The sequence below is a fragment of the Trypanosoma grayi genome, assembly GCF_000691245.1.
Source record: "Trypanosoma grayi strain ANR4 Tgr_191_V1, whole genome shotgun sequence".
NCBI classification, from domain to species: domain Eukaryota; phylum Euglenozoa; class Kinetoplastea; order Trypanosomatida; family Trypanosomatidae; genus Trypanosoma; species Trypanosoma grayi.
Window position 1 is genome coordinate 1 of NW_008825810.1, and position 24,369 is coordinate 24,369.

A 24,369-nucleotide genomic window follows, 5' to 3' on the forward strand; every position below is an offset into this window, starting at 1 on the left:
GGGGGGGGGGGGGAAATCGGTGTGCCTACGTTGCTAGAAACAGGTACATCATTTTCATTTACATATTATTATTCTTCTTTTTCATTGTTCCTTGTTCCCGCAGCAGAGGCGCAGTATAAGGGAAAGACGAAATAGAGTACCCATCACTTACATGTGCAACATCTCCTTATTCCCTTTCTGCATTACGCGCGCCACCGGAATCAGAAGCAATAGGAAGATGTGGGTATCGCAGTGGCGACTTCAAAGGTACGCGCTTACTGCTTACTGTCTTCGGCCTTACATCGCCATAGACTCGCGGTTGCACTATCACACCGCTGGATGGCCGGGCTCCCTTACCGTTGTACGTCGTGCGCTCACTCCGTTCAAAGTTGTTGGTGGGGCTTGGAGAAAATAGAGACGGAATTGACGTGTTCATGTGAAAATCTAACGGTAGTCGTGAGGTGCTTGTGTCGTTGGCTGTCTTTGATGAATCCGTGGCGCTGCCCGCGGTCACTATGTGGGAGCTCTTGAACAACCTCATTCGCTGTCGGATTTCGCACATTGGTGCTGTGCGACCAGTGTGCGCCAGCTTGGCACGGTGTGAGTGCCCCTTGCTGGCGAGTGACCACTCGATGGGCACATTAACCGCTGTTTCGGATCCGTCGCACTCCTCTGTGGCTGTTGGGGTGCTGTCCATCGGCATGCCCGTGTGCGCAGTGCGGCCCTGATGTGGGATGCTGCTGCCGTTTCCTGCTGCCGCCGATGCTGCCTCGGCCTCGGTAATGAAGAAGGCAAGCCGTTCCTTTGGCTCCTCCGAGCGCAAGACGGCCACGGTGCTGCGTTGCCTCGACCTCGCTTCCGTCGAGGGATGCGTCTCCCATAACTGCAGTCGTTGCTGATGCAGATGATGATCGTTGCTATTGTTGTCCTCCTCTTCCTCCTCCTCCTCCTCAGTGATGCTTGTGGTAAGCAGCAGTGGCTCGAGAAGCGAGGCTGACTCTTTTGCTTGCGGCTCCATCGACGGGCTATCACGTGCATTCCGCACTGCACCACGTGTGAGCGCGCCCAGCAGAGTGCTGAACGACTCCGCCGCGGCCACGCCGTCGCTCTGCGCCACGATGTGACGAATCGCCTCCTCCGCGGTAAACCAGCGGGAGGTGCGCGCGAGGCCCTGCAGATCCAGCGCAAAACAGCCAGTGAGCCGCCGCTCGCGCCGAGTGGAGACGCCGACGGTGATGGCGCTCACCCTGTTGCTTTTCTCAGGCTGCGCGTACGCCGGAAGAGAGCGCGCGCTCGTTGGCACCCACGCGGCAGTATTAGTGTGGGAGGCCTCTGCGGTGCGCTGACTAACAGCGGAGTGCCGCCGGTCCGCTAAGGAGGACGACTGGCAGCCTCGCAACTTCATCGCCGCGCTACCAAATAGTCGTTTGGGAGACGCGCATCGCGTTTTTCCCTCCCGAAATTGCTCCTGTTCAGTGTAGAAGGCCTTCACATGTCTCTCATGTGCCGCAAAAAAGTGCGCGGTTGTTTCGTCTTGTGTCGTATCGTCCCATTCGCCCCTACGGTGACCCCCCCAGTGGGTACCAGGCTGCAGTGACCCACCGGTGTATTCGTCGTCCACGCGGCTTCCGCGATCGTCAAACGAGTTGCCACGCCTGCCATCTGCCGACATCGGCAGCGTCCCTCCCAAGGCTGCAGCTGCTGCAGCAGCGGCGGCAGCAGCGGCGGCAGCAGCGTCTGCATCGCCGTCTGCGTCATCGCAACACATTGTGCTGCTGTTTAGATTGTGTGTGAGCCGCGCCACCGCGGCATCCACCGCCGCGTTGTATGCATCCACATTGAAATCCTCCAGCTCTGACAGCATCGACATTTGCAGTGGCAGAAAGTACAGATCCTCCAGTAGAATGCCCTTTGCTGTCATTATGACTGGGGTGATGCCCAACACCGCCAGAAGCAGCTCCTTCTGCATCTCCAGGAGCGTTCGCTTCGTCTCTTGAGTCACCGCTGCAAAAGGGGGCGACTTGCGCGGGGTGTATACGCTCCTGATATTGTAGTCGGTCGTCTTCCTCGCCTTATCGCTCCTACCCAACGTAACACTGCTGACTATACTGGTTGCTGTAGTAGTCCTGCGTTGCGCATTGAGTGCCCGCTCCGCCTCACCCTTCATGATGGCTGCTCTGTACTTGACATCTAAGTTGCGCATCATCGCTTCGTGCAGTTTTGTGTCGCGACATCCTGTCGCGTACGCCTGCCGCTGCCGATAACGAGAGACGCGCTCCACCTGTTGTGCGAATTGCGTCTTTACGGATTCACCCAGGCGGTAAATGCTCCTTTCTAAGAGCATACTTGGGCACAGATCCTGCAACCGCGCGCAGCCGTACGGAGTCCACACTGAAATGGAGCCGTCGGCGCTGCCCACCAGGACCATTCCGTTGCGTCGAGTTGTGATGCAGCGCACGCCCTCTCCACCGTCAATGTCGCATGGTTCCTCCTCCCGCCCGCTGGCCCCGCGGCGTTGTACTGTCTCAGTAAGGGAATACCTTGGCGACCCCTCAAGGAATGCTTCACAATCAACAGAAATAATCGTATTGGGTCCACGTGGGAGTATGGCCACGGATGAGCTGCCTGTCAATCCCATCTGCTCCTCCCGCTCCAGATTCACCTGCAGCTGGAGCAGCTTGTGGCGCTCACGCCGTTCCCATCGGGCACGTTCTAGTGTAGCGTGAAGAGACAGCAGTGATAGTGGGGAGTCGCATACTGAATCCGCCACATGGCGGCGGAAAAGAAACTCCACCCAATCCGCCGTAATGGCACTTGGCACTTCCCCCGAATCGTCATCCAAAGCATCAATGTCGACGTCCTCCTCGACGGCGCAGCCGCCAGGGGAGTTGGCAGAGGAGGAATAATCCTGCATCCGCTCTGACTCTAAAAGCAACTCGTTCCGGTAGCGGAGCTCCTCCGCAATGCACTGACGAATATGCCGCAATTCACTCTGGTTAAGCAATGCAGCGATGGGTAAAGCCGTTGCTGGGGTCCAGTCATGCCCCGTCGTTGCTGTTTTTGATGGCATTTGGTCGTCACGTTTCATCAATACCACCTGCAGCGCATGGTGGAGGATCGCTGCCGCAACGAACAGATCAGAAAGGGTAACCGTTGAGAGGTCAAAGAAAGGCTTCGAGACGTTGCCCAGCGCCATTGGTGACAAAGGTGACGGTGAAACAGGCAACGTGTAGAAGAGCGGTTTGCACGACTCGTAGACCCACGCGAGGGAACCCTTCCACGTGCGTGGCGGCATTGCAGCGTTGATGTTACCCGCAGAACACCCCGACGATGATAAGGCCATCGCAACTGATCGCCCCGTCTGTGACATCGATTGGTATTGTTGTTGTTGTTGCTGCTGCTGCTGCTGCTGCTGCTGCTGTTGCTGTTGTTGTGGTTGTAGTTCTGCAGCTCGCCACGAGACGGATGCTCCCCTGTTATTTGTCACACCTTTGGGGCCACGCCAGAGCGAGGCCGCAGTGGTGCGGGTGACGTCAAGATACTTCATTACATGATCGGGTGTAATACCGAAGAAGACAAGCAATACATTGCACACTCTCTGTTCATTGGATTCGCGCTGCTGTCGCAAAGAGGTGATGTAATGGTCGAACGACTTCCCTGTCGCAGAAGCACTGATGACAGGGTGCAGATCGAACGCCACGATCATGTTGCGCAGCAAGTAGGACGAAATGTAGCCCTGACGCGTGCCAATGTACAACGTGCAGAGTGTGTGGTCAAAGTGCAGCGCCGTTGGTGTGCCAGGAGTCTGGAACCACCACATGCGCCGTGTCGCCCCACTTGTGTACTGCTGAACGCCGCCGCTAGCCCCTGGCGGGGGGTCAGTAAGGGTGGGTGTCTGTGAGTACCGCCGCTGCTGCTGCCGACGATGCAGCACCACCGCCTTGAAAAAATCCTCGAATAGCGCCAGCATCGCGGCGCCCTTCATCAGAAAGAAGCTGATGCAGCCCTGTGTGTCCGCCACAGCCAGGCACGGATACGCGCCGAGGAATGAAATTGCCGACACCTCCGCCGTCATAGTAAGTACCTGCGTCAGGGAACCCACTGGTGTGCTCATGTCTATCACCGACACGCGCCCGTTTACCTGCACGAGACAGATGAGCTCTAGTGAAGTGCTCACCGCGATGAAGCTCACGGCGTCAGCTTCCACAACATAATTCAGCTGTGGCTCGGAAAGTCCATTCTCTCGGACGGGAGGCGAGATGCTCGCCAGCCTTTTCTGAAGCACACCCTCGACTCGCAGATACGAGAGAGCCTTGGAGACGAGGAACTCAGGGATAATGAGACGGTGCGCGTGCACGCTGTTGCCGACGAGCAGAAAAAAACGAATGACGCCATCAGCATACACAACACCCAACTCCTGGGATCTCCGCAATGTCATCATGCCAGTTGCCTCTGTATGGATAGAGTGACGTTCGCCTTGGTGAAGTGGCAACATCTTCTCCTGACGCAGGAGACGCTGCAAAACAAACGCGACATCCTGCACACGCATTTGTGCACCTGTGAGACGGCGTGGTGATTCCATTTCCTCACTTAAAACATTATTGCTCGGATCCGTCAGCCGCTTAGATGATGTAAAGAGGTGCCGACACTGCAACACAGCGGAAAAGATAAGGTCGGTGGAAGGCGGCGTTGTCAGAAATGTCTTGGACAGTCGCCCCGAGTCGGTGCGGTGTACACGAATGTCTCCATTGTTAAGGGCGTAGAATATGTAGCGCTCCTGGGAATCCACGTGGGCGCATACAATCCGATAGGACGCCGCCTGGTCTTTTTGTGCATCATCATCCATGGTGTCCGTGCCACCAGTAGCACTGGTGCCACCGGAAGAACCTGCAATAGCAGCAATTGACGTCAAAGTAGCTTGCGTGCCATCGTCGCCTTCCCGCCGCAAGTGCGCGATACGTCGTACTTTTTCTGCGGCACCTGCACGTTTCGAGATGGCGTTAAGACTGCGATCCCGTCGGTGTGCGTCCGCCCGTGATGTTACCACCTGCATAATGTCATCTAGGGTCGGCAGCAGTTGCTTACACTCATCGAGTGTGTAGCGCTCCATCTCCCCTGTGGCGGCCGCGAGCTGCTCACTTACCGACGAGTTTGATTGGGAGCCGAAAACAGGGACCATGCGCGCCATAATGAACTCTGGTGCGTTCGCCTTGAGACCAAGCTCCAGTGTACCAGTACGGTAGCTCCATAGACGGCAGTCGGCAACACTCGCACTAACGATCCAACGATTCCTTTCGCACACAGTCAGATAAAGAAGCGGCGTCGAGTGAGCCTTCACTGCTGTTGAGCCACTAACAAAAACACAAACAACGTTGTTGTGTGTGCCGGAGACGAAAAGACGCTTCGTCGACGCATCATAGGCGACGTGACGCACAGGGTGTAGGTGCCTAGCCTTGTTCCCTGCCTCAATGGTCGAAAGTGTGGTCTGCAAGAGCGCTGGCACATCGTGTTGGCCACTGTTGTCATTCTGCAGTCGGGGTCGTCGCTTCTCCGTCTCGTCCACGTCAAAGAGGCGGTAGCCGTTGTGTTGTGTGGCATCCTCCGCCGAGTACATGTGGCGGAAGGTGGAGAAGCCTTTGTCAGAAACCGCGTAAAACGACATCTTGGTGAGGCTGCTGCGCAGGTTCCACACCTTTGCATGACCACTACTGTCCACTGTGATGACCTGATCCAAGCTCTCATCCACCTTGACAGAGACAATAGGAAAGTAGTGCGGCGCCAACGGGTCATAGAGGTCCACATGTGAGCTTTGATGTGTGTTTCCCCAAAGTGATACGCGGTTGCCAGTGCTAAGCGTCAAAATTGCATTCCGCAGTGGTGTAATGCAGGCGAATCGCACCCCTGATCCGTGATGCGCACGAAATGAGCGCAGCATCGTCAGATTTGTTGCTCGACTGAGAACAACGGTGCCGTCCAGGCTCGAAGAAAGCAGCACACCAGCGGTTGTGAGGCACAATGACGTCACAAACTCCTTGTGAATTTTCTGACGCAGGAGAACATACAACTCAAGATTGGCGCGAGCAGTGGCAGCTGCCGCTGTGCCTGTTGTGATGACGTCGCCGCTAGTGTTTTTCACACTCATCATCAGCCGCAAAATTGCCTCCAGGTCAATCTTGCATACGAATCCTGAGCGCGTACCAATGAAGAGAGACAATTTCAGAGTCGAATCGCCATCCGCCTCGGCGCAGTTCCAGTCCATTGCTGTGATGGTTTCGGTACAGCAGACGGTAACAGTCTCCGGCACCACCCAGAGGTGCTGTTCCGTATAGAAGAAGCGGATGAGGAGATCATTGTGCAGCGTCACCACTGCTGACGGCAAGTCCGGTGCGACACCGCGCACCTGCAGTGCACTCTCTATTGGAGGCTTGGTGCGTGGATCAATGCGGTCGCCGCTTCCATACTGTGAGTCATCATCATCTTCTCCACCCACATTGGAGCTTTCACGGCGCTCCTTTTTGTCGAGCTTCTTCTGCTTTGCCTCACCATCATAGCTGCGGCCATCTTCGTAGTGCACAAACTTCCCGTTGAGTCTCTGTTCCTGTTGTGAAAGATTCACAGTGTCTGTAGCGGCATCCCATCGTTCGGCGCCCCACTCGTCAGGTGCGCCTCGGCGATGTGAAAATAGCATACCCGAGGTGCGCACCAGCAGCTTGCGCTGAATGAGGCCAGTGTATAAACTGTCACAGAGTGCAAAGTCGTACGTGCCCTCCACGATGATGGCAGAATCATTGTGTCGTACCTCTGTGACAGCCCCAATGTATCCCAGGCGCTGCATCACTGATGGAAACGGTTCCAATACATACTCATCGAATACCCTAGCGTCATTGTGAATGTACTCCTCGGAGTTCTCCTTGTCCCGCATGGTGCGATGCTGGACTTCGACCTGCTCCATCAGTGAGTCCGTAAAAGAAGACCAACTTATGACACCCTTTTGCTCCGTGTCAATGAGTTCATAGAACTGACACGCCGTACACCGACATTCCTCAAGGAGGAACGCCGCCTCTTGAAGAATTTCATCAGCATGATAACCAGCAGCTGCAGCAGCAGCGGCCGCCGCATTGGTGGAACCGGTGGTGTCGCTCTTCCCATCATCTTTGGCACTAGCCCCACTACCTGGACGAACAGGCACACGCGGTGCAGCAAATATATTCGCTGGGAATCTGGCGAAATAGTACAGACGGAACATTGCTCGACTGAAAACGTACACGAAGGCTGGTAACGGAAGCAAAATATTATCTGGTGAGACATCCGAGAGTGATAGGACTGCGCTAGGGTCACGCTCGCAGAGGCGCGAGCTGAGTTCATCATGTATATCAAGTTCATGCAGAAGTTGTGGCGTTGGTGGACCTCGTAGAGTTTTCATCGCCGCTCTGGACGCACCGCTCAGGAACGAACGCGACGAAAAGGTGGCGGCACCAGAGAGAGGGTCCCGTGCTTGACCCCTTATCGGCTCTGCGTACTCAGCCAGACGTTGCTGTACGAGTCGATCGTACAACCAGATGCAGAGAAGGCGTGTCTTTTGGGAAGGAAACTCCGCAGCGGGACTTGTAGACTCTGTAGCAGTGGTATTGGAGCCATCTACAAAAGAAGTGATGCTGCCACCACCATGACTGCCTTCAACTTCACTCACAGTGCTCATGGAGTTCTTGCGACTATCTGGCGCCTGATGCCGTGTGGCACGCTGTATCTGCCGCCTGCGCTGTTGTCGCTCACCGTGTCGTATCTCTTTCGCCACATTACCGGCTAACTTGTACATATCGACCAAATCCCCTCGGTTAAAAATGTACCCATGCGCAACAAAGGACCTCCGCAACTCGTCAAGATCCGTGGCTGCCAAATCCAGGACGGATATGGTGCTCGGATTACGCCAGCCCCCTCTTGTTTGCGATGATGACATTCGCGTGGCCCGCAGTCGCTTGAAGCGTCGCTTCCCCTCCTGCGGTGGTATCAATTGTGGTGACGTCGACTGCAAGGATGGTAGCTGCACCGAGCAAGACGCAAGTGGCACCACGTCGTCCACCGACATCACCAGAGGCTCTGGTGACGGACTCTTTGTTTCGGCTCGAGCGTCACCGGTCTCTCTCTCACTTCCGGTAACAGAGAGAAATGAGCCGCTCCTCCTTAATGGATCCGGATTGTCGTCTGGCTGCGGCGCCGACGCGGGAGAGCTAGCCACATGTTGTATAGAAAGATTCCCTGGTACATCTGGAAGTGTAATTGATGCCGATGTGGTCATCGCAGTCCTATGATACCAAGAAGCAAAGGTATCGCGAAAAAAAAAAACGCTTCTTTTTGTGTTGTTGATGTTGCTGTTGTTGTTGTTGTTGCTGGCAAGCAAAAGAATTCTCACTGCTATTGGGCCCCCAAGCCTTCCTGTTTCCCAGACGGTTCACCGCTCTTCTATATGTATGATGGTGAAACTCAATGTGTTCCTTTTCCCCCGCTTCCGCAGACAAATTTTGAAAGAAGAGAAGGTGAGAAAGAATAAGATACGTGACGCCCAAGACACGACAGTTTCAAAAACATAGGTGCACAGCCATAATCATATGTATTGGCAGAGGAAACCAACACTCAAACTTCTGCAGCAACCCCTCCTTGCACCCACATATTCCTCTTACCCTTTTTTTTCATTCTCCTTCACTCCCCAGGAGCTGAAGAATTTCGCCAGCGATTGGCACAGTACGGTGCACTTCGTACGCATTCACCTGTGCGCTCACCTGTGCAGGGTCGTAGAGGTAGTTCACCATCACTGTGGCGCTCTCACGGCTGCCGGTGGCGGTGCAGTTAGCCAAATAGTTGAGTCGCAGCATTGTTGCCCCATTGGAGATGTGAAAGTTACCAACAGGGTCCAAAATCCGGTTGCGCCGCTTCTCTCTACAGAGGTAGTGCGCCACAGAGCGTAGCAGAGGCCGCTCAATTGCACGCGTGAACTCGCCATCCTCCCACCACGGGCTTTGCTGGCCGTTATTGGGAGACTGAAAGAGCGCCAGTAGATACTGGAGAATGGACAGTTTGGCCGCGTCACTTGCAGCACTCTCGGCAACATTAGCAGAAATCGCAGTAAAATAACGATGGAGCTGAGTTGCAAGATTAGTATGGGTATCTCCATGACGCTTTGAGTACGCTACAACTGCTGCGCCTAGTTGTGCAAAGTAACGCCTTTCATCTTCGCCAGCATTGCCAAAGATGCGGTGGTCCGTAAACTTCTGGCCTGCCGGCGTCGTCACCATGTGGCTGCTGCTGCTGCTGCTGCTGCTGTTATGCGTTAACACACGGTGTTGAAGCTTTGCCACCTCTGTGGCAAACCACGGGATGTAGCCAGGAATGGGTGATAGGGTAGAGAAGGTTGTAATGGGTGAGAGGCCCTCAGCACGTCGTGCCGCATTGAGCTTCGCCTCGATCTCACGTACCACACGCTTGATGAGCATATTGCCAAGGTTGATACCGCGAAGCGCAGACTGGGCGGAGTTTATGCTGTAAAATATGGCGGTGTCCACCGGCTCCGCATCGTGCTGCTGATGTTCCTTATGGAGATGTGATGGCCGACCAAGGATGTGGTCGACGGAGCCGGCGATGCCGTGCGTGAGGGCGACCTGCACAGCAATCAACGGCTCCTCCACAACAGCGGGATGGAAGAAGGCGAAGAGGTGGCGGTCCTGCGTCGGCTGCAGCCGCTGCTTTATGTCAGCGAGGCCGCCAACAAAGGGGTGCACCTGCTCTGCAGCGATCACCTGCTCCAGCAGCGAAGGCGGCGTGGAGTACCAGGTCAACTCCTCCATCACGAGCCACTCCCTCGCAAAGAAGTCGCTGAAGAGAAACTCCAGGGCGCCGTCAATCAAAGACACGTGGCGCTGTCGCGTTACCCATAGCTCGATGCACTCCTGTCTACGTGACTTTTCCTCTGCTGTGGGCAGTTGTACGTCCATGTGTTGTTGTTTCTGCTGCTGCTGCTGCTGCTGCACTAGTTTGAGCTCCACCTGAAGTGAGGCGATGCGCTCGCGGCACCTGCCGTTGAAGTACGTGACGCAGCGACGCAAGTCCATTAGCCGCCGCATCCCACGCTCCAGCGACGCCGTCTGCCGCAACCAGAGATAGTGCACCGGCGACCCCGCCTGCCGCACAGCAAAGCACTGCCGCAGCAGAGCATTCTTCGCCACAACCAATTTGGTAGAGAGCGCCGCCGCATCGTCGGTGCTGCTACTTACACCGGGTGGGTTGCGTTCCTCCGTGGTCTTCCCTGATCCGCGTTGCGCATCAACGAGGAGTGTCTCAACAGCGTCGAGACAGCACCCCAACTTCTTTGCCGCCGCCCGCACGTCGGCAAGATTGATGTCGAGCTCTGTCAGACAGGCCACAAAGTCGAAGAATCCCGCCTCCTGCACGGGAGTCACGCGGCGACCCATATCGCTTAGCACGTCAGGCGGGATGATTGACTCATACACGTGCCACACCGACTCTACGAGAGACTCCGGCAAGCGGCCCTTCTCACCAATCATCACCGCCTTAAGCTCTTCGGCAAGCTTCGCCTGGTTTTGCACCTCGCCTAGCAGCATGCGGTTACGACCACCAGACACGGATGAGGCGCACTGCTGCACATCGCCACTGTTGCAGTTGCTGCTGCTGCCACACTGCGCTAGGGCCCAGAGTCTGCGGCACCAACTGGCCACACGATCCTCAGAATACTGCGGTGCATTGGGCGTCCCGTGATAGCGCCGCGACTGTGTCATGGACGGCAAAACGCAGTGGTGCGGAAGGAAGCACCCCCTCCTCCTTCTGTAGCAACAGCTGCTGCTGATAACGATACACCGTCGAGTAAAACGGGATTCAAGTGACATGCACACTTTCACGTCAACTCCAAAGGTTACTGCTATAGGAAGGAAACAAGTAGGAGAAACAAAACGAACCCACACGTCTTGCAGCTTTACGGAAATCAAGAAAGAATGTGTACCATACCATTGCTGCAATCACTCACGCAATAGACGTGGGCATCACCACTACTACCTACTGCCCAAGGTCTATACACTTTCCATAGTATTTCCCTTATGGCAGTCGGGGCAGGCAGCCCATAACACTGTTCGATAGCGGAGTCGTCAGCATGAGGCGCAGGTACCTCGTGCTACACAGCACGCACTCCAATTCCTCCTCGGCCGGCGGCGTTATGTCAAACTCCTTCTCTTTGCCACTCGGCAGTGGAAGGACAGGCACCGCAATTTGGCGCAGCTGCTCTTCCATGTTGGCCCTTCGAGCGTCGAAGCACGTCTTGTGGAAGACGTGGCGGCACCCTTTGAAAGCAACGAACGGGCGTGTCAGCGCTGGCTGACCACAGCCCGCGCAACGCTGCGCCGCCGGAAGAATCAGTGGGCGGCATCGCGTCGTCTCGATGTCGCGACGCAGCACCTCCACGTCCCGTGCTCCAGCCTCGATCGTCTGCCGGAGATCCGTCAGCGTGTTGCCGAAGCTCGCGACACTCGAAAGAAGCTCTTCCCGGAACTCCTGCAGCATCACATCTCCCGAGAGGTGCGGCAGCACATCACTCACGTTGAGGTCCCCTTCACTCTCAGCGACAAACTGCAGTGCGCGTCGGGATCCGCCCTGCCTGTCCTTCGCTGTCGCAGTGGCGAGCTCCTTCCACAGAGCGTGGCGCACACCCTCCGCGCTGTCGCCTCTGACACCGCGGATGAACTGCATAGCGAGCTGCTCATTGCGCAGACTCATGGCGAGCTGCACCGCCTCCTGGTAGCGGCCGGTGAGGAAGTACAACCACGCACACCCAAGCGGCCGCTGGAACTGCCAGCACACACGGTATGCGTAAGACGACTCTATTTGGCACGCCACATCGCCCATGCAAATCCCACTGAAGAAGCGGGTGAGAGCAGCGTCGTCCTCATCACGTGCTGTGAAGTACAGCAGCAAATTTAGGAGGCAATCGTCCGTGTAACCCTCGACGTGCAGTGCATGCTCCAAGTACAGTCGCGCTGCATGATATGGGGCGCGGACCCGCTCTTCCTCCAGCAGGGAATCTTCAATTATGTGCCGCTGCAGCACAACCTCTGTCGCACTGTCCGCCTCGATGACTGTCTCGTTACGCTTCGGGTCATACAGGAGCAACGCAGGAATGAGCTGAACAGGATTCAGTCTCAACTCGGAGGCAAAAGGAATAAGTCCGTACCGCACAAAACGGCACGGAGAGCGGCGCATAAGCACCGATGCGTATCGCATCCAGTACACCTTGAGCGACGAAAGTGAACAAGGAGTTTGGCCTTCAGCCGCTAGTACTGCTTCTGTTCCTGTTGCCCCTGCAACAACAGCAGCAGTAGCAGCGGTGCCAACGGCAACGGCGCGTCTGCTGTGTCGCTCGAGACGTACCAGCCCTTCCAATGAGTGCTCTTGTGCCAGGAGGAGTCGCGACAAGACCTCCTCGTTGTGGCCAAACCGCTCGCACAGGTCAATGGTGAGCTCGCTGTTTGCAATGCCGAAGACAGCGGCACAAATGGCCTTCCACTCGATGAATGTGCGGTATTGCTGAAGGATGTGGTCAAGTAATTGCTGCGGCTCCCTGAGTCTGTACTTGTGGCGGAGATACGCTGCCATCTCGGCCGAGCGCCGCGTTGCACCACAATCCTCCCCCGAGGTCAGTGACGGCACAGCAGCAGCAGCAGCAGCAGCAGCAGAGGTAGAAGTAGCAGAAAAAGTAGCCAGAGCTGGAGAACCATTGTTTCCTTTCACTCCCTTCCCGAGTTGGTTGCACCGTTCGAGAAGCAGTGAGATGAGCCAGCTTGCGAGGCAGCTCACCTCAACGCTATGCGCCCCTACACCGCGTTTGTGTTTTTCATAGCCCCCCAGCCGCAGGAGGAGCAATAGGATGAGTGGCTCCATGTCATCTACCGCAATGCGTGAGAACTCGAGCAGAAGCGTGTTGAAGTAGGGTGGCCCATCAAATGCCAGTCCGTGTTGTGCTGCAGCCTCAAGAAAGCGACCCTGACGGAACAGCCGTGTTGCATACGCGTGTCGAACGCGTGGCAGCAAATCGTGCCGCTCCTCCGTCGATGGAGAAAGGGCAGAAAGGCGTAGTGCCATGTTGTACAGATTGTCCGTGTCGTAATACGTGGTCTGACGAAGACCGACCTCCACGTGTCCACCCAGGACGCCGATGTGTGGAAGAATCACCGCCCCTGGTCCCTGTGTTCGGGTCGTTTCCTCCACAGATGCTGCAGTGTCAGCGGCGGGCCCCTTCTGCAAGTGCGAGGACAAGAGGAAGTGCGGGGGTCCATTGCCACTGAAGTAGCTGGTAGGCGAAGAGCTCAGTGGGCCTCCGATGCTCGGGCTTGTCAATCCGGACGTCAAAGGACTCTTCCAAAACACCTGCAGCGGTAGTGTGAAGCGGTGGGACGGCGAAGCCAACGTCACAGATGCCGCTGTTAGAGTCTTCGCACGCTGCTGCTCCCCAATCGCCTCGTCGCCATCACCATCACTGCCGTCATCGTTACCATCACCGCCGTCAGAGTCGTTCCTGCTTGCAAGCGCCCCACGAATTGGGCAGACAGCGTCCAGCAACTGCACAACGTATTGCTCGCAGCGGTGGCGGTGGCGGCGAAGGCGAAGATCCACGATGGACGATGTGGTAAACAGATGAAACACCTGCGCTCGCCCCATGTCGTGTGAACAGACAACAGTGGCATGGCTCTCGCTATCAGACGCTGCCGCAGCACCGCCTTCCTTTCGCGGCGCAAGCTTCTGAGAGAAAATCAGGCTGTTTTTCCACTCCAGTGCATCATGTGGGAGCGGCAGCGCTGCGAGGTGACAAAAGACGTACACCGATCGTGTCGTTGTCACCACAAAGTGTCCGTATCCCATCGCGAAGGAAACAATCTTCTCTTCCTCTGCCTTCTCATTCGGGCGAGAATCCCTCTTACTTGATGATGTAACAGTTCCGATGAAGGATGGGTTTGGGGTGAAACTGGATGATGATAATGAAAACAAAGCTTTTTGACGCGTCTCATGGGGGAGAAACGGCTGCGCCCCCATTTCGGGGGATCCAGCATTTCGCCCCGGGGCGACCTGCGGACTGATTTTCTTTTCCGCTGCGACAGGCACAAGACAAAACATTGGTGGACGCTGCGCATTGTTTTTGAACTGCTGCACCAGGCACGACAACTCCTGCAGGCAACACTGGAGGCTCACTACGCTGAGCACACCGATTGGCAACAAGTTGTGCGTCAGACCGAACGGAAGACGTTTCTTGTCGGACGGCGAGCGCACTCTTGGTCGAGGCGATAAAGGGTGCAAACCGGCACCGTTACGTAAAGAAGAATGGGTGCGCATTTTGTGAGATTCCTCCACAGAAGCCGTGCCCTCTGTTTCGGTCAGCAAAACCACACCTTGCGTGATGATGTCGCCGTACTGCCAGCAAAAAACGGCTGGAAGTTCGTCCGCACCGAATGTGGGCGCAATATCCGTTTTATCGTCGTCTTCATCCTTCCCTCTCGTCGCTGCAGTGAAGGTAGAAGTGGCTGTTGGGAGTAACTCGCGAGGGTCCAGAATTACCACTTGAGAAAGTAAGCGTGATGTTAAAAACTCAGCACCAATACGCGGCATCATCGCGCCTGCGTGAGTAACAAGACTGGAGGGCGCCCTGTGGTGGCAGCCGATTGCAGCAGAGGCAGGGCCGGAAGCTGCGGTGCCCGTTGCGTCGTCCCCGAAATAGATGTAATTGGACAAACTTCCTCCAGTCGTGCCGTCCACCACCCCATATGCCGGGGTTGTGTGTGTGCGAGGTGAAGCGCAGGGCGGCGCTACAGTGCGACATGCATCGAACGCGGCCTCGAGTGCGCTGCCGCGGCCCCATGGGGAAGCAAATACAAACATGCGGCTCCTCTGCGCAACGAGCACCACGTGGCGACACGGGGCACCAGATGGGTCCAGGGAAACAGCGTACGCGACGCTGTCAATAGGGTGGCAGCAGTAATGTTGTGGGAATTGGTAGAGCCTGCGCGCCGCAACGACGCCGTGGCTCGCCAGCTGGCATGCGAGTAGAATGCCGCCGCTGCTGGAGCCAAGAATGATGTCGCCTGTCGTCAAATCGCTGCGGTTGTGCATGTCCCATGCAATGCACTCAATGGCAAATGGCTGGCGCGTGCCGGTGACACTTGGACAGAGGATTAGGGGGAATCGTCGGGGCGTCATGTCGCCATCCAGCCGTTCCCGCCGTTCCACGAACTCCTTGCCTTCCTTTTTTTGGGCGTCGGCGCGGTGCAGCATGTCGGCCGCGCTCTGCCGCCGCGAGGGGCGGCAGGAAGGTATGTAGTAGTACGCCGCTCTGCCGGAGCGCCACCGCACAACACAGAAGTTGCCACGGGGGTCGAGATCAAGTGAAACGACAAGATCACTTTCGTCAATAGGAGCGTCTCTGCCTTCATGTGGTATTGGTGCTGCGGCGCCCTCACCGCCACTGCTGGCAAGCCTCAGGCGGCTGATGGCGATGTCGTTCGCCTGGTCAAACAAGTACAAGTGCTGCGGCAAACACTCCGTCACAACGGCGTATGTCCCGCCGGCGCTGGCGGTGTGCGCAAAGGGCTCGGCGTTGTGGTCGATCGGGCACGCGACGTGTTCCGCGCGACAGCCGATTGTGTGCGGTGGTGATGCTGTCATCGGCGTTATCGCCGCCGCCTTCTGCCGCTGCCCGACGCTGCGGTAAAACTCGTTCATCGCCGCATGCACGCTGCTGCTGTTGAGGGAGCAGTTGGTGAGTGTCTGTGCCTCAAAGCGCCGGCGCGTCGCTGCCGTCAGGGTCTGCCGCACCACGCGGTGCTCGTCGTTGCCCTCCTCAAGGTGCTCCGCCGTCAGCACGGCGTGGTCGAACCACGCGAGTGCCTCAGATGCCACGTACATCTACACTCCAACGGAGCACCCAGAGCACCACTTTTTTTGTGGGTTTCTAGTTGTCCTTCCCCCTTTGTTTTGTTATTGTGCCGGCATGCGAACGAAGCGAAGGAAAAAAAAAAAGCCCACAGTATCAACGGCATCGTAAAAGGCGACTCATGAGACACACACATACACACATAGCAACAAAAAAAAAACAAGGCCTATATCCCTCATCACATTACTGTCCAAGAAGAGGGTCTCTTTCTTCTTTCTCTGTTGGTGCATCTAAAGCGTATCAAGGCACTCGTGCCCGTTTGGCCGCAAGGAGCAACATGAGTACACTTTTAAAGCATTCACACATATCACATGTGTTTCTTGGCGTCACGTCACATACAATCCGCCGCATTCTAGAAGGCAATGTGGAGTACAAGGAAAAACAAAAAAACACTGAGCGCTCACTTCATTTGCGCTCGCATTTCACATATACGGTCCAGTAGAACATCGGTTGAACTACATCCACCCCTTTCTAGTCCATTCCCTGGGGAGCGAAGAAGGGGCTTCTGTTCGTGGCCAAAGAGCTGGCGCAGCGTGATCCCACCCGCGCCAACCCGTCGTGTGGTCTGCGGTGCGGCAGCAGAACGTGAAGAAGAAGGGTACAACTCGTTTGTCCGGTCATCGCCGAGGTGACGCTGCGGCTTGCTCTTGAGCGGTGACGGCGTGGTCCTTAAGGGCGTCGATAGCACGTTGGTGCTCGATCTGCGAGCGGCTGCTATCTCACGCAGCGGTGAAGGTGGCGAAACCCCCATCGACGATGAAAGTGTTCGTCGGCGCATCACTACTTGTCTGGATTCGGACTCCCTTTCAGTACTCTCAGTTGGGCGCGGCTGACCCGCCACGGCCCCGCACGACGTGGCTCCCATCGGCGAACTGCCACCACCACTGTACTCTGTCAAAGGTGACACATGAACTTCTGATAGCTGCGGGGAAAAGTCAAGCTGCCGTCGTTGTTGCTGCTGCTTCACTCGGAGTTTACTCTCCTCCTTTGGGTCACGGTATACTGTCGGTGGCGGTGACAGACCGCCATGTTTCTCTCTGTGGCATGAGCTTGAGTGGTGAGCAGGTGGCGGTGTACGCTCCACCATTTGAGATGATCTGAGAGAACGAGGTGGAGAAGTCCAATCCACGGTGTCTTTTAGCTGATGTGGTACGGGAGAAAATGGGGAGGGGTGGCGCCCCGCCGCCCTCCGTGGCTTCTCTCCAAACTGCGTGGAAGGTGGCGGAGCAGAAGCCGAACGAGATGTCCTGCTGAAGAAACTTCCGGAGTTGTTAACGAACATGCTACTGTCCTCTTGTTGTAGACGCTTCTTCTTCACTAGTAAATGTGATAAAGGAGGTGCGTAGGCAGCCTGCCATCGAGCAGGCGTGCAGCTGGTGGCCATATTGCGGCGGCAGCCCTCCTCATGCTGCAGGTACGCGTTAAGCTGCGCCTCCCTCCCCAAACGTCGTGGCACGACGTTATGCATTGGTGTCTCTGTTCTCGCCTTGTAGGTTGTTGGGTCGGCCCGAAAGTACAGTTGCTTTGATTCGCCTCGGTTTGAGGCCTCTTGCGGTGTCGGGGCACGAAGACGGTAACAAAGGTTAGAGTGCTTTTTACCCGCCTTCTTGTCAGAGGACACCGCACCAGCAATCTTCACTCCTGTCCGCGATCCGGAGCGGGCGCGAGGCATCTGCACCTGTGCCTTCTGAAGCTGCTGCGACTGCTGCCTCAGTGGAAGTGAGACAGACAGGGAGCGCCGATCTGAGTTTCGGTGGGCTACTTCGGCAGCTGATGAGGGCTGCTGTGTCGCGAGTTTCGACTCATCCTTCCCTACACACTCCTCTTCGCCGTACTCCGCACAGTAGTACTGATCAGCAAGAACATCCGAGCAAAGCTCCGCCTCACACCAGCTGTCATCAAATCTCTTGACGCGTCCCCGCGATGGCAGCGGCGGACTCACGCGGTTGGGCGACGGCGACGCGGACTCGCAGTCCAGCCAACAGTTGCTCGTGTCACCCCTGTTTTCGCTGTGCGCCTCCGTGTCCCGCTTCATCTGCGCTACCCTCCAGTAGAGGGGAACGTCGCTGCTCTCAGCAGCTGAGTTGTCGCAGGTCATCGTCAGGCTCTCTCCATTCCCCAATGGTGTGCCACAGCGCCGCGATGATGATGCACTGCGTAGATAAAGCGATGCCATTCTCTCGGCATCGAGAGAGATGGACCTTCTAGACCCTGAACGATTGATGTTCGCGTGTGGTCCCAGGGGGCCACCGAGTTCATTATGTGAGCATGATCCGGTGCAGGGCGCTGAGGAAAAGGAAAACTGCGAGCGTGAAGTCGCTTTCTCGGGGTGTTGCACCCTTGGCGGCAAGCTATTGTTGCCACCTTTACCCAATGGCGCACTGCGCTTAGAGAGTGTGCGGCCTCCGTTCGCCCCACATTGCTGCAGAGTCTTGCCTGCCATGCTCGGCCTCTTGGTACTCACCGGTTGTTTTGGTTGCTGCTGCAACACGGCTTCGTAGACGGAAGGACCACGGCGAGGCACAGATGTAGCTCGTGGGTGTTGCAGCGGTAATGAGGGCGGCAGCAGCGATGGTGTGACGGGCCTCTCACCAAATGTAACCACTTGCTCCAGTTCAGTCTCATACTGTTTGCGTAGAGCCACAAGTTTAGCTTTCTCGCGCTCCAGCGCAGTCGACGTGCCGGTGCCCGAGCGCAGTGTCTTGGACCACGGCACCTGCCCCATACGGTGAATCTCTGCATCTATCAACTTAATTTGGCGAAGAAGGCAGCGACGCTGACGCAGCAACGCGCTCTCGTCGCCTGCTTCCCTCCGCTGCGACTTCTGCTGATTATTTCGGGTCGAGCCGTTTGAAGGGCGGGTGGTGGGCGCCAACGTTGCTTTTGTAACCGCCTCGATGTCCTCCTTCACCCATTTGTGTGCGAGGCTCGGTGAGCGGCGGTGCAACGTCGTTAACTCGTGTTTCGCCTCTTCCAGCGGTACAACGTGGCTCCGCGACACGCCACGCCGGCGCAACACCTCCGTCGTATTTTCCTCAGCATGCGTTTCGGAGCTCGCGGAGCAACTGCCAACAAGCACAGCGTGCGGCCCGTGACGTCGCATCACCAGTTGCTCCACCTCCTTCTCCGACAGCCTGGCAGTTCTTCTGGTGGGCCTACGGGGTGCCGGCTCGTCATCGTCGTCGTCTTCACTTTGTGCCCACATCGTCTTTGTATCGGAAGGGAGAAGCATCGCCTCGGAACCCGTTGCGCGTGTGTCCTGATGCAGGCTGCTCAAACGGCTGCTGCTGCTGCTGCTACAGCGCTCTGATGGGGCACGCAGCGTTCGTATTTCTGCCTCCCGCCTCCGTGGCGCCTTGGGCCTACGCACCGTACCCACCTGAACCGCGGCGTCCCGCGACGCATTGACGGAGCTCTCATTCACTGTAGCTGCTAGCCCTACACCAGCATCAGCAAGCGGCGATGTCAGGCAGTGACGGTTTCGTGTTGACTGGCAATCGGGTGGGTTAACCCTTCTCTTCAAGTTGGCAGCAGCGGTAACGGGTTCATCTCCTTGATTCATGGGTTTTTTTCCGCCCAGCCCCTTCCTGTCCACTTCACGGCAAGGCGCATCAGTGCACCTGTCGTACTTATTTGTATTCGCAACGGACACAGAAGCAGTATTCTCATCGCTGTTCATGCGCAGCCGCGCCGTGGGGGACGCATCTACCGTCATGGTGGCGGCGTCACAATGCACCACAGGGAGTGGCGGTGAGGCCACGACGACCACAACAGGAGACGCCGTTGCGCCTGATGCATCGCTGGCATCATCTGCAGTTGATTGCACGGTCACTCCCTTTATTGGTGTGCGGCACACCTCTTCGGCTTCGCCAGACTCCGCCACCCTGCGCCACGCCCTTGGGGGAACGATCGACTGGATAAAGGATGATTCTGTTGTTATGTCCCTGTTGATGTTGATGGTGTTGCTGCTGCCGCTGTTGAGAGCTCTGTGCCAATCGTTATCACCTCTATCGTTGGATGGTAAAACTGCGCACCCGGTCTGCAGATTGTGCACGGCATCCTTCACTTCACGCGCGTCCCGCTCGCGCTGCAACTGCTGCTGCTGCTGCTGTTCACGCAGTGCTCGCTGATCCTGCATCGACTTCTTCAGCAGCCGTATCTTCTCTTGGAAGAGGGTTCCAGCATCCTCCCCACCCACAGCCGTAGTAGCCGTGTCAGTAGAAGTGGAAGAGGATGTGCCTGTAAATAGCGACTGAACGGAAGATGGGCATTGGGTAGACGCCGTCATTGTGGTTGTGGTTGCTGCTGATCCTATCCTTGCATCAGTGCCCACAATGTGCGCCAGAAACGAGCGGGTCAGTAGAGAGGCGCCGTGCCCACTCGACGCCACGCCCGGCTCCCAGTGGTGGTCGCTGCTCTGCATCAGACCAGCCCGCCTTGCGGGACACCAACACGGGGACGCTAAAACCTTCCCACACGAAAAGAAGGGAAAACAACAAAAGAAAAAGAAAGGCACACAGAAAGAATTTTGTTTGGACGCGGAACACCCCCCGCCACCACGCCCCTCATCCGTGACTAACGGCCTGCATGCGTTTGGTGGGCACAGTTCTGCCCAGGGCGTCGCAATGCGCGCTGCACAAAAGAGAAGGTGAGTGTCTACGTGTATACCTGTGCTGTTTACATTCGGTGTAAAGATATCTACCCCCCTTTCTCTCTCACTCTCTTGTTTGCTCTGCTGCTGCTGCTGCTTCCGTACGTCTCAGTAGAGCGATGTCTTCTTCATCACGCGGAGGAACTCCTCCTCGCTCACCTCACCGTCGCCGTCGCGGTCGGCCTCATCTATCATCTCCTGGAGCTCCGCGTCCGTCATGTTCTCGCCGAGCTCCTGCGCGACGCGCTTGAGGTTCTTGAACGAGATCTTCCCCGTCTTGTCGTCGTCAAAGAGGTGGAACGCCTTCAGCATCTCCTCGCGCGAGTCACGCTCCGTCATCTTGCGAGCCATGATGTCCATGAACTCCGCGAAGCCGATCGCCAGCGTCTCCGTGTCGCCGCCACTGCCGCCGCCGCCGCTACGTTCGTCGCTGTTGGTAGAGAGCAGGCGGCGCACCTCATCTTTGCGTGGTTCGAAGCCAAGCGCCCGCATCGCGACCTTCAGCTCCTTCACGTCGATGGTGCCGCTGCCGTCGGTGTCGAAGAGGTCGAACGCCTCCTTGATCTCCTGCCGCTGCTCCTCCGTCAGCTCCGACACCACCGAAGTGGGGGAGGCAGCAGCAGCGACAGCGGCAGCGTTCGGGCTGGCGTTGGGCCTTGGCTGCGTGGACAGCGGAGATGGCGCTCCCGGCCTCGCTGGGCGGCTCATGTGGGAGTAGCGAGAATCTTTTTCTTTGCTTGTAACTACCAAGGTGCAAGGCAATAGCAGCAGGAAGGCCAGAAAGGATTCTCCTCGTATGCCTGTGTGCATATGAGTAGGGGTGAGCAGTCGGCCTCCGCGGGGAGAGCGGAGGTGGTGGTGGTGGCGCAGAGGACCAGCAGCCGTGTGGAAGAGGAATGGGTTTTTTTTTTACTCGGGAGCGAAACAGCAGAAGGGTGAACCGCGCTTAAGAACCATTCTTACACTCATTCTATCCCCCCCCCCCNCCCCCCCCCCACACACACAGAGAGAGTCTCACCATATCTTTCGTTGTTCGACATTTCTTCGTTTCTTTTTTTCTCTTATACCCACGGGTTTCAACAATGCCATGCACGTGGGGTGAGGAGGAGACACGCACGCGCCACGTGCCCCCCCGCCACAAAGACACGCACGTCAACCGCGGGGGCGCCCCCCCTTTACACAGCATGCACCGTCATGTGATGGCATGGTACCACTGCCGCCCTTCTTTCTGCTGCTGCTGCTGCTGCTGTTACTGCTGTTGCTACTGCTGCTGCTGCTGTTACTACTCTTCGTGCTTGCCGGGGTATTGCGGCGGTGGCGTTTACGACTCTCTGCCATCGCCGCCGCAGCTGCAGCACCTGCCGCAGGCACATCTGGCTTTTGCGTACCCTTGCGCCCACGCTTATCCTCCTCGCTGCGGAACGTCGCGGCCACCGCCTGAACCTTCTCGCGCTGCGCAGGGTCCTGCAGCAGCGCCTCATACGCGGCCGCAATGGACTGGCGCCGCCCCACACTCGGCGCGTCCACGTGCAGAATGCGTGAGAGCAGCGTGGGGCGGCGTGCAATCTCAACCGCGTCGGGTGAGTACGCCTGCGAGCCGCCCGCCGGCGGGTCAAACACCGCCGTCAGCGTCATGTATGCGTGCGCAAAGAGTGACGTTATGACGTGAAAGTTGCGCAGCGAACTCGCAGCGTTGTTCTGTGGACATCCCGGATCTTCCACGAGCACCTGCGGTGGTCCCAGTGGTGAGCGTGGCCCAGACGCCTGCATTGGGGAGAACATGGAGGCGTCGGTGCGACGAAAGTAGCGGCCGCCGTCAAGCAGCGAGATGCCGCAGCGATTGTAGCGAAAGCAGAGGCCGTAGTAGCGAAAGAAGTCGACCAGAAGCCGCCCCAGACCGGAGTACGCCCGCTCCTCTGTGTGATCGGTGTAGATGGGGTGGTGTTGCAGGAAGCTGATCACCAGCAGCGTCGTGGCAAAAGAGCCGAGGCCTCCGTGGTACGGCTCGTGCATGCCGCGCTGCTGCAGGAAGTACTTCACCACCACTGTGAGTGTCCGCGCCTCTGGGTACTTGCTCAGCATGTCCACCACAATAGCGGAGTTCCGCTGGCCGTCCGCAGCGTTAATGCTGATGTCAACGTCAAGCAACGAGAGGCGGTGCTGAAACTTCACGAGCGGGACCTTTGTCTTTAGGATGAGTTGCGGGTAGGCGGTGTGGCACAACCCCTCAGAGCTGATTTCCCTCGCCAGTGTCGCCAGGGCCTCCTCTACGGAGACCGGGACGTTTAGAATCGACATGTCGAGGTCGGATAGCGGGAGCAGCAGCTGTGTCGACATACTGCCGTACACAATAGGCTCGCATTCGGGCCAAAGGCGCTTGGCGATGGCACTCACCTCCATCTCAATGATACGCCGCATCGACATCTCCACCTGCGATGGGCGAAGATAATCAACGAAGTCACATATCTCCTGGTGCAGGGCAATGATCGGATTGCGCGAATATCCATTACGCGTGGTGAAACGTTCCACGCTCCAGAGCGGCACCACACGCTGGTGCGAGGAAGAAGACGGCTGCAACGCACCCTTCTGTCGTTCTTGCTTATTATTTTCGTACAATGACGATTTTTTAGGCGAGTCTACTGCGCAACGCCCTTCTAGCACAGTAAGTGTGGCCTGGAGATCGCTCTTTGCCACGTCACCTCTCGTCTCTTTGGTGGAAAGGAGACTGAGGAAGTCACCCTGGATTCCGTCTTCACCCTGACCGTCGCTTGGCTGCTTCTGTTGCACCGTGCTCGTGTCCGCCACCTCGTTGGGGTCATACTCGTCATCCTCGCTGGTGTTGCCGCCCTCGCCCCCAGCCGTCGTGGTTGTTGTGGGCGTGGCGGCTCTTCCCTCAGCGGCAGTGGCGGCGGCACCATCTCTTTGCTTCTGCATGACGTCCTGGTGCTCACGCAACTTCTGCGCCAGATCTGAAGAGATGGGCGGGACAGACGGCACCTCCGCATCCTGCATCATCATCCAGTCCCCGGTGAAGTCATTGCTCCTCTGCTGGAAGCGCGAGAACAGACTGAGCGCCGGTGCCGGCGCCGGGATGTCTGCCATGGCCCCGCTGCTACCGCCTTCGCCGCAGTTCTCCTCCTCCTTCGCGGCTGTCGGCGATCCGTTCGCGGCCACGACAGACCTGCGGCTCACCACATGTGCGCGGCGGCCCATTTTGGCTCAGACTCCCACAACCACACCGGCACAACGAAGAAGACACACACACACACACACAGACGCACAAGGAGAGAAAGAGAGAGAGAGATGGGGGGGCTGCACGTCTGCGATGTGTATTGGTGACGCACAGCTCGCCGCCTCCGCCTCTGTTTATTTCTGCTCACACTGCAACTCACCGTGCGGCGAGTAGCAGCTGCCGATGATGTAGCTCGAAGAAAGAGCAACTTCCGGTGAACAGAAGAGTGGAGCTTTGGCCCCTCTCTTCGTCGTAATGTACAAACCTTTGTGCTTCTCCGCGCGTGCCTGCACACAAACGCACAGGTTCTCCCTCTCGCACACACACTCGCTATCTGTTTCTGTGGTAATGCACGTGAGGTGCATGATACGGAAGTAGAAAAAGAAACGAAGAAAGGCACGGTGAAGCTAAAGGCGGCAGATTGATTTCTCTCAGTTTCTCACTCATCGCCCTACGAAACACCGACACACGCATCGTGTTGTAGGATGATACCTTGCTACTGCGTGGGATATATAAGTATATATATATATA

At 57.1% G+C, this 24,369-nt stretch overlaps 6 protein-coding genes across 6 annotated transcripts; all 6 read right to left on the reverse strand.

Annotated features, from left to right (window-relative positions):
• Positions 1–166: 166 nt before the first annotated feature.
• Positions 167–8,275, reverse strand: DQ04_01911000 (hypothetical protein; the record flags this gene model as incomplete). The annotated part of the gene is made up of 1 exon (XM_009311301.1): positions 167–8,275. The coding sequence occupies one exon, from the start codon at positions 8,273–8,275 to the stop codon at positions 167–169; it is 8,109 nt and encodes a 2,702-aa protein (XP_009309576.1).
• A 391-nt stretch (positions 8,276–8,666) lies between these two features.
• Positions 8,667–10,766, reverse strand: DQ04_01911010 (putative malonyl-CoA decarboxylase, mitochondrial precursor; the record flags this gene model as incomplete). The annotated part of the gene is made up of 1 exon (XM_009311302.1): positions 8,667–10,766. The coding sequence occupies one exon, from the start codon at positions 10,764–10,766 to the stop codon at positions 8,667–8,669; it is 2,100 nt and encodes a 699-aa protein (XP_009309577.1).
• A 313-nt stretch (positions 10,767–11,079) lies between these two features.
• DQ04_01911020 (vacuolar protein sorting protein 18) lies at positions 11,080–15,927 on the reverse strand (the record flags this gene model as incomplete). Its single annotated transcript, XM_009311303.1, has 1 exon — positions 11,080–15,927. The coding sequence occupies one exon, from the start codon at positions 15,925–15,927 to the stop codon at positions 11,080–11,082; it is 4,848 nt and encodes a 1,615-aa protein (XP_009309578.1).
• Positions 15,928–16,355: 428 nt separating this feature from the next.
• Positions 16,356–20,378, reverse strand: DQ04_01911030 (hypothetical protein; the record flags this gene model as incomplete). The annotated part of the gene is made up of 1 exon (XM_009311304.1): positions 16,356–20,378. The coding sequence occupies one exon, from the start codon at positions 20,376–20,378 to the stop codon at positions 16,356–16,358; it is 4,023 nt and encodes a 1,340-aa protein (XP_009309579.1).
• A 336-nt stretch (positions 20,379–20,714) lies between these two features.
• Positions 20,715–21,314, reverse strand: DQ04_01911040 (centrin; the record flags this gene model as incomplete). The annotated part of the gene is made up of 1 exon (XM_009311305.1): positions 20,715–21,314. The coding sequence occupies one exon, from the start codon at positions 21,312–21,314 to the stop codon at positions 20,715–20,717; it is 600 nt and encodes a 199-aa protein (XP_009309580.1).
• A 444-nt stretch (positions 21,315–21,758) lies between these two features.
• Positions 21,759–23,819, reverse strand: DQ04_01911050 (DNA polymerase sigma; the record flags this gene model as incomplete). The annotated part of the gene is made up of 1 exon (XM_009311306.1): positions 21,759–23,819. The coding sequence occupies one exon, from the start codon at positions 23,817–23,819 to the stop codon at positions 21,759–21,761; it is 2,061 nt and encodes a 686-aa protein (XP_009309581.1).
• Positions 23,820–24,369: the final 550 nt, after the last annotated feature.